Source organism: Oncorhynchus masou, chromosome 21 (genome assembly GCF_036934945.1).
Source record: "Oncorhynchus masou masou isolate Uvic2021 chromosome 21, UVic_Omas_1.1, whole genome shotgun sequence".
In the NCBI taxonomy this organism is placed as follows: domain Eukaryota; kingdom Metazoa; phylum Chordata; class Actinopteri; order Salmoniformes; family Salmonidae; genus Oncorhynchus; species Oncorhynchus masou.
Window position 1 is genome coordinate 30339173 of NC_088232.1, and position 12132 is coordinate 30351304.

General features: G+C 45.4%; 1 protein-coding gene across 1 annotated transcript in view; it reads left to right on the top strand.

The window, feature by feature from the left end:
- Nucleotides 1–12132, top strand: part of LOC135508102 (bridge-like lipid transfer protein family member 1) — a 124472-nt gene that overhangs the window by 8451 nt on the left and 103889 nt on the right. Inside the window, 2 exon segments of the mRNA XM_064928051.1 lie at nucleotides 5122–5251; nucleotides 6942–7058. Of these exon segments, the coding sequence (XP_064784123.1) occupies nucleotides 5155–5251; nucleotides 6942–7058 (214 nt within the window). The 5' untranslated portion in view covers nucleotides 5122–5154.

Here is a 12132-nt window from a genome sequence, read left to right on the forward strand (position 1 = left end):
GCACTGCCAGAGCCCTGCAAAATGACCTCCAGCAGGCCACAAATGTGCATGTGTCTGCTCAAACGGTCAGATACAGACTCCATGAGGGTGGTATGAGGGCCCGACGTCCACAGGTGGGGGTTGTGCTTACAGCCCAACACTGTGCAGGACGTTTGGCGTTTTCCAGTGAACACCAAGATTGGCAAATTCGCCACTGGCGCCCTGTGCTCTTCACAGATGAAAGCAGGTTCACACTGAGCACATGTGACAGACGTGACCGAGTCTGGAGACGCCGTGGAGAATGTTCTGCTGCTTGCAACATCCTCCAGTATGACCGGTTTGGCGGTAGGTCAGTCATGGTGTGGGGTGGCATTTCACAGCCCTCCATGTGCTCGCCAGAGGTAGCCTGACTGCCATTAGGTACCGAAATGAGATCCTCAGACCCCTTGTGAGACCATATGCTGGTGCGGTTGGCCCTGGGTTCCTCCTAATGCAAGACAATGCTAGACCTAATGTGGCTGGAGTGTGTCAGCAGTTCCTGCAAGAGGAAGGCATTGATGCTATGGACTGACCCGCCACGTTCCCCAGACCTGAATCCAACTGAGCACATCTGGGACATCATGTCTCGCTCCATCCACCAACGCCACATTACACCACAGACTGTCCAGGAGTTGGCGGATGCTTTAGTCCAGGTCTGGGAGGAGATCCCTCAGGAGACCATTCTTTACCTCATCAGGAGCATGCCCAGGCATTGTAGGGAGGTCATACAGGCACATGGAGGCCAAACACACTACTGAGCCTCATTTTGACTTGTTTTAAGGACATTACATCAAAGTTGGATCAGCCCGTAGTGTGGTTTTCCACTTTAATTTTGAGTGTGACTCCAAATCCAGACCTCCATGGGTTGATAAATTTGATTTCCATTGATCATTTTTGTGTGATTTTGTTGTCAGCACATTCAACTATGTAATGAAAAAAGTATTTAATAAGAATATTTCATTCATTCAGATCTTGGATGTGTTATTTTAGTGTTCCCTTTATTTTTTTGAGCAGTGTATTTTGTGAAGTGCACTAGTCCGTCCTGCAGCAAAGCACCTCCACAACATGATGCTGCCACCCCCGTGCTTCACGGTTGGGATGGTATTCTTCGGGTTGCAAGCCTCCCCCTTTTTCCTCCAAACATAACGATGGTCATTATGGCCAAACAGTTCTATTTTAGTTTCATCAGACCAAATGACATTTCTTCAAGACGTACAATCTTTGTCCCCATGTGCAGTTGCAAACCGTTGTCTGACTTTTTTATGACCGTTTTGGAGCAGTGGCTTCTTCCTTGCTGTGCGGCCTTTCAGGTTATGTCGATATAGGACTCGTTTTACTGTGGATATAGATACTTTTGTACCTGTTTCCTCAAGCATCTTCACAAGGTCTTTTGCTGTTGTTCTGGGATTGATTTGCACTTTTCGCACCAAAGTATGTTCATCTCTTGGAGAACGCTTCTCCTTCCTGAGCGGTATGATGGCTGCATGGTCTTGGCTGATTTCTTTTGATTTTCCCATGATGTCAAGCAAAGAGGCACTGAGTTTGAAGGTAGGCCTTGAAATACATCCACAGGTACACCACCATTTGACTCAAATTATGTCAATTAGCCTATCAGAAGCTTCTAAAGCCATGACACAATTTTTGGGAATTTTCCAAACAGTCAACTTAGTGTATGTAAACTTCTGACCCACTGGAATTGTGATACAGTGAATTATAAGTGAAATAATCTGTCTGTAAACAATTGTTGGAAAATGACTTGTCATGCACAAAGTAGATGTCCTAACTGACTTGCCAAAACCATAGTTTGTGAATAAGTGGTTGAAAAATGAGATTTAGTGACTCCAACCTAAGTGTATGTAAACGTCCGACTTCAACTGTATAAGTATAGGAAAAACAAATTTTTGACTACACTGGGTCTTTAAATGAAAATTGGTTCATTTTAAATGTATGGTTTCCACACGTTGCTATTCCAGTCTCAATAGTCTGTGACTTGTTTGCCACACTCTGCACATCTTTAAATGATTGATTCTTCCATGCTCTGAAGTGAAGTCTGCAGAGTTCCTTAACTTCACCCAGCAGCTAATTTTTTTCCATATATTTTTTAGAGAGACAATACTTAACTGTAGCTTCCATTTTAAGAACAAAACGAAACTTAACAGCAATTGGAGTAGCATAAATGGTTTCTGTTCAAAACGTTTTGCAACAGAATCGTCGTAATGAAGACACCCCTGGTTTCACTTAACACTCATACGCACAGGAGTGTTTATGAATGGCAGTGCTTACAATGCCTTTGGAAAGTATTCAGACCCCTTGACTTTCCACATTTTGTTACTTTACAGATTTAGTCTAAAATGGATTAAATACAAATTCTCAGCAATCTACACACAATGACAAAGCGACTTAAGTTTTTTTATGTTTTTTTTTTGCAAATGTATTAAATAGAAAAAACAAAACCTTATGTAAATAAGTATTCAGACCCTTTGCTATGAAAATCGAAATTGAGCTCAGGTGCCTCATGTTTCCATTGATCATAGAGGTCCGAGACAGGATTGTGTCGAGGCACAGATCTGGGGAAGGGTACCAAAAAATGTCTGCTGCATTGAAGATCCCCAAGAACACAGTGGCCTCCATCATTCTTAAATGGAAGAAGTTTGGACCACCAAGACTCTTCCGAGAGCTGGCCACCCGGACAAACTGAGCGATTGGGGGAGAAGGGCGTTGGTGGGGGAGGTGACCAAGAACCAGATGGTCAATCAGACAGAGCTCTGGAATTCCTCTGTGGAGATGGGAGAACATTCCAGAAGGACAACCATCTTTGCAGCTCTCCAGTGGCCAGACGGAAGCTTCTCCACTAAAAGGCACACAACAGCCCACTTGGAGTTTGCCAAAAGACACCTAAAAAGGCACATGGTGGCATTATGCTTTAGAAGTTTTTCAGCGGCAGGGACGTCTATCGAGGGAAAGATTTATGGAGCAAAGTTTTTTACATTTTTTATATATTTTTTAAATGTAACCTTTTTATTTAACTAGGCAACGTTCAGTTAAGAACAAATTCAATTTTACAATGGCAGCCTACCGGGGAACAGTGCCTTCAGGTGCAGAACGACAGATTTTTACCTTGTCAGCCCAAGGATTCGATCCAGCAACCTTTCGGTTACTTGCCCAATGCTCTAACCACTAGGCTACCTGCCGCCCCAGAGTAATCATTGATGAAAACCTGCTCCAGAGCGCCCAGGACCTCCGACTAGGGCGAAGGTTCATTCTCCAACAGGACAACGATCCTTCGCTCTCAGACAAGACAATGCAGGAGTGGCTTTGGGACAAGTCTTTGAATGTCCTTGATTGGCCCAGCAAGAGCCTGGACTTGAACCCGATCTAACCTGACAGAGCTTGAGATGATCTGAAGAGAAGAATGGGAGAAACACCCCAAATACAGGTCTTCCAAGCTTGTAGCTTCATACCCAAGAAGACTCAAGGCTGTAATCGTTGCCAAAGGTGCTTCAACAAAGTACTGAGTCAAGGGTCTGAATACTTATGTAAATGTATTAAAAATACAAATATCACATTTGCAAAAATGTTGTCATTATGGGGTGTTGTGCGTTGCTTGCTGAGGAAAAACAACAACAATTGAATACATTTTAGAATAAGGCTGTAACGGAACAAAATGTGGGGGGGAAATCAAGTGGTCTGAATATTTTCCGAAGACACTATCTCCATTAATATGTATTAACATTTGTGTAATAAACATTTAGAATTTCTTCACTACACGCACTGTCCTGTTTTTATTAACTTTTCTACACAGTGCGAACTCAGGTGGGTTAGGTAGGGATTTTTACTCTGGTTCTGTGTGTGTGTTCACCACTGTACTGACCTCTGATTTTACTGCTTAACAACTGGACCCCACACACACACACACACACACCATGCTTGTGCATTCAGCCTTACTTACACACACACATAAGAGGTGTCACTCTTGCCTCACTTCACATGACCTGCCTGAGAAACACTTGGCTCCATTCATTCAAAACTATACTAAATAAAAATATAAACCAACAGGTATAGTGTTGGTTTCATGTTTTGAAATAAAACATCCCAGAAATGTTCCATGTTCCATACAATAAGCTTCTCTCAAATTTTGTGCACAAATTTTTCCTTTAACCAAGATAATACATCCACCTGACAGGTATGGCATATCAAGAGCTGAATAAACAGCATAATCATTACACAGGTGCACCTTGTGCTGGGTACATTAAAAGGCCACTCTAAAATGTGCAGTTTTGTCACCCAACACAATGCCACAAGTGTCAAGGTGAGGGAGTGTGCAATTTGCAAGCTGACTGCAGGAATGTCCAACAGAGCTGTTGCCACATAACCGGATGTTAATTTCTCTACCATAAGCCGCCTCCAACATAATTTTAGATAATTTGACAGTACATCCAACCGGCCTCAACCGCAGACCACGTGTAACCACGCCAGCCCATGACCTCCACATCTGTCTTCACCTGCGGGGTGGGGGGCAGGTATTTCTGTCTGTAATGAAGCCCTTTTGTGATAAACACATTCCGATTGGCTGGGCCTGGCTCACAAGTGGATGGGCCTATGCCCTCCCAGGCCCAACCACATGGCTGAGCTCTTGCCCAGTAATGTGAAATCCATAGATTTGACATTTCTGCATGTTGCGTTTTCTATTTTTGTTCAGTAAACAATCTGGAAGTGTTAAACAATGTCGGACTGTACCGTGAGAGAGCACGTCTTAGCTTATGCCTGAACCCCAAGAGATGCTGGTTAGTTTTACGACCTGGCTCATAGTTCGTAACAACTAGCATGTCATGCAAATCATTTAACAATGTAGTGTACTAGTTTGGAAAACCTTTGTTTTTCAGGGTCCCTCAGCTGTTGCACATTTTTGTGGCACACCTGATTCAACCATGAAAAGGCATTGATGATTAGTTGACTAGTTGAATCTGTTCTAGTGCTGGGACAGAACAGAAATGTTATGTCTGGGGTTTTCCCAGAATAATGGATTTTGAAACACAGAGTTGTTTGGCTGTCTGCTTTGAGTATCACTGTTCTCATCTTATGACCCACTTTGGTATGTTTCAGTGCTGGTTGTCATACTGAGCCACAGCTGTAGCCATGGATGCCAAAGCTAACGACAGCACCTTCCCCAGTTTTGGAGACTTGGATGAGTTCCTCACCAAGCATGACTCCAATTTTGTGTGGCTCCTTGTGGGTAAGTGTTGAGGGAATTTTCTAGACTTGGGGGTGGGGGCAGTACCTGAGTTAGTGGGAGTGCAGGCTGCATTGAATCACAGCCATTTCTCACATTTGATTTGATGAATGGGGAGCACGTAACTCTAAGTATACTGGCGTGAAGCCTCATTTAACACTATCATATCATAACAATGATTTGAGGCATAGCCATTTGAGGCATAGCTATCTACAGTGCTTTCAGAAAGTATTCATACCCCCTGACCTTTTACACATTTTGTTACGTTACAGCCCTATTCTAAAATGGATTCAATTGTTTCCCCCCCTCATCCATCAATCTGCACACATTACCCCATAATGACATAGCAAAAACAGGTTTTTAGACATTTCTGAAAATGTATAAAAAAACTGATATCACATTTAAATACAGTACTCATCATTAAAGGGTTTTTCTTTATTCATACCCTTTACTCAGTACTTTGTTGAAACACCTTTGGCACCGATTACTGCATTGAGGCTTCTTGAGTATGACGCTTCAAGCTTGTCACACCTGTATTTGAGCACACCCATTCTTCTCTGCAGATCCTCTCAAGCTCTGTCAGGTTATTTGGGAGCGTTGCTACACAGCTATTTTCAGGTCTCTCCAGAGATGTTCAATCGGGTTCAAGTCCGGGCTCTGTCTGGGCCACTCAAGGACATTCAGAGACTTGTCCGGAAGCCACTCCTGCGTTGTCTTGGCTGTGTGCTTAGGGTCATTGCCTGTTGGAAGATAAACCTTTTCCCCAGTCTGAGGTCCTGGGTGCTCTGGAGCAGGTTTTCATCAAAGACCTCTCTGTAATTTTGCGTTGTTAGTCTTTCCCTCGATCCTGACTAGTCTCCCAGTACCTGCCGCTGAAAAACATCCCCAAGCATGGTGCTGCCACCACCGTGCTTCACCATAGGGATGGTGCAGGTTTCCTACAGACGTGATACATGGCATTCAGGCCAAAGAGTTCAGTCTTGGTTTCATCAGACCAGAGAATCTTGTTTTCCATAGTCTGAGAATCCTTTACGTGCTTTTTGGCAAACTCCAAACGGACTGTCGTGCATTTTACTGAAGAGTGGCTTCCGTCTTGCCTGATTGGTGGAGCGCTGCAAAGATGGTTGTCCTTGTGGAAGGTTGTCCCATTTCCACAGAGGGACTATAGAACTCTGTCAGAGTGAACATCGGCTTCTTTGTCACCTTCCTGACCAAGGCCCTTCCCCTCCCCAATTGCTCAGTTTGGCCCGGGCGGCCAGTCTTGGTGGTTCCAAACTTCTTCCATTTAAGAATGATGGAGGCCACTGGTGTTCTTGGGGACATTCAATGCTGCAGAATTGTTTTGGTACCCTTCCCCAAATCTGTGCCTTGACACAATCCTGTCTCAGAGCTCTACCGACAATTCCTTCAACCTCATGTGGGACCTTATATAATAGACAGGTGTGTGCCCATCCAAATCATGTCCAATCAATTGAATTTACCACTGATGGACTCCAATCAAGTTGTAGAAACATTTCAAGGATGATCAATGGAAACAGGATGCACCTGAGCAGAGCAAAGGGTCTGAATACTTATGTAAATACGTTTAATTTTTTTAAATAAATGTGCAAAAGCAATATCTAAACCTGTAAACCTAAACCTAAACCTTGGGTATTGTGTGTAGATTGAGGAAATGCTCTGTTTTCTCTTCCAGCCACCATTCTGTCCTGTGGATGGATCATCTACCTGACCTATTACAACTCCCGCAACATCGGCCTCATCTTAACCCTCATCATCAACAGACTCTGCAAGAATGGCTACATTCACATCGGTGAATGCAAATAATGAAATGAAGCTTGCAGACGTGTTATGGTGAAAATTGCCTGAGTTTTGCAGAAGCAGACTTTTATCGGTCACATACACATGGTTAGCAGATGTTAATGCGAGTGTAGTAAAATGCTTGTGCTTCTAGTTCCGACCATGCAGTAATATCTAACAAGTAATCTAACAATTTCACAACTACCTTATACACACAAGTGTAAAGGAATTAATAAGGATATGTACATATAAATATATGGATGAGCGATGACCGAACAGCATAGGCAAGATGTGGTAGATGATATAGAGTACAGTATATACATATGAGATGAGTGATGTAGGGTATGTAAACATTATATAAAGTGCCATTGTTTAAAGTCACTAGTGAGACATTTATTACATCCAATTTTTAATTATTAAAGTGGCTAGAGATTTGAGTCAGTATGTTGGCAGCAGCCACTCAATGTTTGTGATGGCTGTTTAACAGACAGATGGAAGCTGTTTTTCAGTCTCTTGGTCCCAGCTTTGATGCACCTGTACTGACCTCGCCTTCTGGATGATAGCGGAGTGAATAGGCAGTGGCTCAGGTGGTTTTTGGCCTTCCTGTGAACATCGGGTGGTGAAGGTGTCCTTGAGGGCATGTCATTTGCCCCCGGTGATGCGCTGTGCAGACCGTACTACACTCTGAAGAGCCTTGCGGTTTTGGGCGGAGCAGTTGCCATACCAGGCGGTGATACAGCCCGATAGAATGCTCTCGATTGTGCTTCTTTAAAAGCTTGTGAGTGTTTTTGGTGACAAGCCACATTTCTTCAGCCTCCTGAGGTTGAAGAGGCGCTGTTGCTCCTTCTTCCCCACGCTGTCTGTGTGGGTGGACCATTTCAGTTTGTCCGTGATGTGTATGCCGAGGAACTTAAAACTTTACACCTTCTCCACTACTGTCCCGTCAATGTGGATAGGGGGGTGCTCCCTCTACTGTTTCCTGAAGTCCACGATCATCTGTTTTGTTGACGTTGAGTGTGAGGTTATTTTCCTGACACCATACTCCGAGGGCCTTCACCTCCTCCCTGTAGGCCATCTCGTCTTTGTTGGTAATCAAGCTTACCACTGTAGTGTCATCTGCAAACTTGATGATTGAGTTGAAGGCGTGCATGGCTACGCAGTCATGGGTGAACAGGGAGTACAGGAGAGGGCTGAGAACTCACTCTTGTGGGGCCCCAGTGTTGAGGATCAGCGGGGTGGAGATGTTGTTTACTACCCTCACCACCTGGGGTCGTCCCGTCAGAAAGTTCAGGACCCAGTTGCGCAGGGCGGGGTCGAGACTAAACGTCGACCGATTATGATCTTTCAACGCCGATACCGATAATTGGAGGACCAAAAAATGCAGATACCGATTAATCGGCCAATTTTTATATATATATTTGTAATAATGACAATTACAACAATACTGAATTAACACTTATTTTAATTTAATATAATACGTCAATAAAATCAATTTAGTCTCAAATAAATAATGAAACATGTTCAATTTGGTTTAAATAATGCAAAAACAAAGTGTTGGAGAATAAAGTAAAAGTGCAATATGTCCCATGTAAAAAAGCTAACGTTTTAAGTTCCTTGCTCAGAACATATGAAAGCTGGTGGTTCCTTTTAACATGAGTCTTCAATATTCCCAGGTAAGAAGTTTTAGGTTGTAGTTATTATAGGACTATTTCTCTCTATATCGTTTGTATTTCATAAACCTTTTGACTATTGGATGTTCTAATAGGTACTTTAGTATTGCCAGCCTAATCTCAGGAGTTGATAGGCTTGAAGTCATAAACAGCGCAATGCTTGAAGCACAGCGAAGAGCTGCTTGCAAATTCACGAAAGTGCTGTTTGAATTAATGCTTACGAGCCTGCTGCTGCCTACCACCGCTCAGTCAGACTGCTCTATCAAATCATAGACTTAATTATAATATGATAACACACAGAAATACGAGCCTTAAGTCATTAATATGGTCAAATCCGTGAACTATCATTTCGAAAACAAAACGTTTATTATTTCGGTGAAATACGGAAACTTTCCATATTTTATCGAACTGGTGGCATCCATAAGTCTAAATATTGCTGTTACATTGCACAACCTTCACTGTTATGTCATAAATATGTACAATTCTGGCTAATTAATTACGGTCTTTGTTAGGAAGAAATGGTCTTCACACAGTTCGCAACGAGCCAGGCGGCCCAAACTGCTGCAATAACCCAGACTCTGCTTTCACAGAACGCAAGGGAAGTGAGACAATTTCCCTAGTTCAAAGAAATTCATTTTAGCAGGCAATATTAACTAAATATACAGGTTTAAAAATATATACTTGTGTATTGATTTTAAGAAAGGCATTGATGTTTATGGTTAGGTACACATTGGTGTGCAACGACTGTGCTTTTTCGCGAATGCGCTTGTTAAATCACCCGTTCGGTGAAGTAGGCTGTGATTCAATGATTACATTTACATTTAAGTCATTTGGCAGACGCTCTTATCCAGAGCGACTTACAAATTGGTGAATTCACCTTATGACATCCAGTGGAACAGCCACTTTACAATAGTGCATCTAAATCATTTAAGGGGGGGGTGAGAAGGATTACTTATCCTATTCTAGGTATTCCTTGAAGAGGTGGGGTTTCAGGTGTCTCCGGAAGGTGGTGATTGACTCCGCTGTCCTGGCGTCGTGAGGGAGTTTGTTCCACCATTGGGGGGCCAGAGCAGCGAACAGTTTTGACTGGGCTGAGCGGGAACTGTACTTCCTCAGTGGTAGGGAGGCGAGCAGGCCAGAGGTGGATGAACGCAGTGCCCTTGTTTGGGTGTAGGGCCTGATCAGAGCCTGGAGGTACTGCGGTGCCGTTCCCCTCACAGCTCCGTAGGCAAGCACCATGGTCTTGTAGCGGATGCGAGCTTCAACTGGAAGCCAGTGGAGAGAGCGGAGGAGCGGGGTGACGTGAGAGAACTTGGGAAGGTTGAACACCAGACGGGCTGCGGCGTTCTGGATGAGTTGTAGGGGTTTAATGGCACAGGCAGGGAGCCCAGCCAACAGCGAGTTGCAGTAATCCAGACGGGAGATGACAAGTGCCTGGATTAGGACCTGCGCCGCTTCCTGTGTGAGGCAGGGTCGTACTCTGCGGATGTTGTAGAGCATGAACCTACAGGAACGGGCCACCGCCTTGATGTTAGTTGAGAACGACAGGGTGTTGTCCAGGATCACGCCAAGGTTCTTAGCGCTCTGGGAGGAGGACACAATGGAGTTGTCAACCGTGATGGCGAGATCATGGAACGGGCAGTCCTTCCCCGGGAGGAAGAGCAGCTCCGTCTTGCCGAGGTTCAGCTTGAGGTGGTGATCCGTCATCCACACTGATATGTCTGCCAGACATGCAGAGATGCGATTCGCCACCTGGTCATCAGAAGGGGGAAAGGAGAAGATTAATTGTGTGTCGTCTGCATAGCAATGATAGGAGAGACCATGTTAGGTTATGACAGAGCCAAGTGACTTGGTGTATAGCGAGAATAGGAGAGGGCCTAGAACAGAGCCCTGGGGACACCAGTGGTGAGAGCGCGTGGTGAGGAGACAGATTCTCGCCACGCCACCTGGTAGGAGCGACCTGTCAGGTAGGACGCAATCCAAGCGTGGGCCGCGCCGGAGATGCCCAACTCGGAGAGGGTGGAGAGGAGGATCTGATGGTTCACAGTATCGAAGGCAGCCGATAGGTCTAGAAGGATGAGAGCAGAGGAGAGAGAGTTAGCTTTAGCAGTGCGGAGCGCCTCCGTGATACAGAGAAGAGCAGTCTCAGTTGAATGACTAGTCTTGAAACCTGACTGATTTGGATCAAGAAGGTCATTCTGAGAGAGATAGCGGGAGAGCTGGCCAAGGACGGCACGTTCAAGAGTTTTGGAGAGAAAAGAAAGAAGGGATACTGGTCTGTAGTTGTTGACATCGGAGGGATCGAGTGTAGGTTTTTTCAGAAGGGGTGCAACTCTCGCTCTCTTGAAGACGGAAGGGACGTAGCCAGCGGTCAGGGATGAGTTGATGAGCGAGGTGAGGTAAGGGAGAAGGTCTCCGGAAATGGTCTGGAGAAGAGAGGAGGGGATGGGGTCAAGCGGGCAGGTTGTTGGGCGGCCGGCCGTCACAAGAAGCGAGATTTCATCTGGAGAGAGAGGGGAGAAAGAGGTCAGAGCACAGGGTAGGGCAGTGTGAGCAGAACCAGCGGTGTCGTTTGACTTAGCAAACGAGGATCGGATGTCGTCGACCTTCTTTTCAAAATGGTTGACGAAGTCATCTGCAGAGAGGGAGGAGGGGGGAGGAGGATTCAGGAGGGAGGAGAAGGTGGCAAAGAGCTTCCTAGGGTTAGAGGCAGATGCTTGGAATTTAGAGTGGTAGAAAGTGGCTTTAGCAGCAGAGACAGAGGAGGAAAATGTAGAGAGGAGGGAGTGAAAGGATGCCAGGTCCGCAGGGAGGCGAGTTTTCCTCCATTTCCGCTCGGCTGCCCGGAGCCCTGTTCTGTGAGCTCGCAATGAGTCGCCGAGCCACGGAGCGGGAGGGGAGGACCGAGCCGGCCTGGAGGATAGGGGACATAGAGAGTCAAAGGATGCAGAAAGGGAAGAGAGGAGGGTTGAGGATGCAGAATCAGGAGATAGGTTGGAGAAGGTTTGAGCAGAGGGAAGAGATGATAGGATGGAGGAGGAGAGAGTAGCGGGGGAGAGAGAGCGAAGGTTGGGACGGCGCGATACCATCCGAGTAGGGGCAGTGTGGGAAGTGTTGGATGAGAGCGAGAGGGAAAAGGATACAAGGTAGTGGTCGGAGACTTGGAGGGGAGTTGCAATGAGGTTAGTGGAAGAACAGCATCTAGTAAAGATGAGGTCGAGCGTATTGCCTGCCTTGTGAGTAGGGGGAAGGTGAGAGGGTGAGGTCAAAAGAGGAGAGGAGTGGAAAGAAGGAGGCAGAGAGGAATGAGTCAAAGGTAGACGTGGGGAGGTTAAAGTCGCCCAGGACTGTGAGAGGTGAGCCGTCCTCAGGAAAGGAGCTTATCAAGGCATCAAGCTCATTGATGAACTCTCCGAG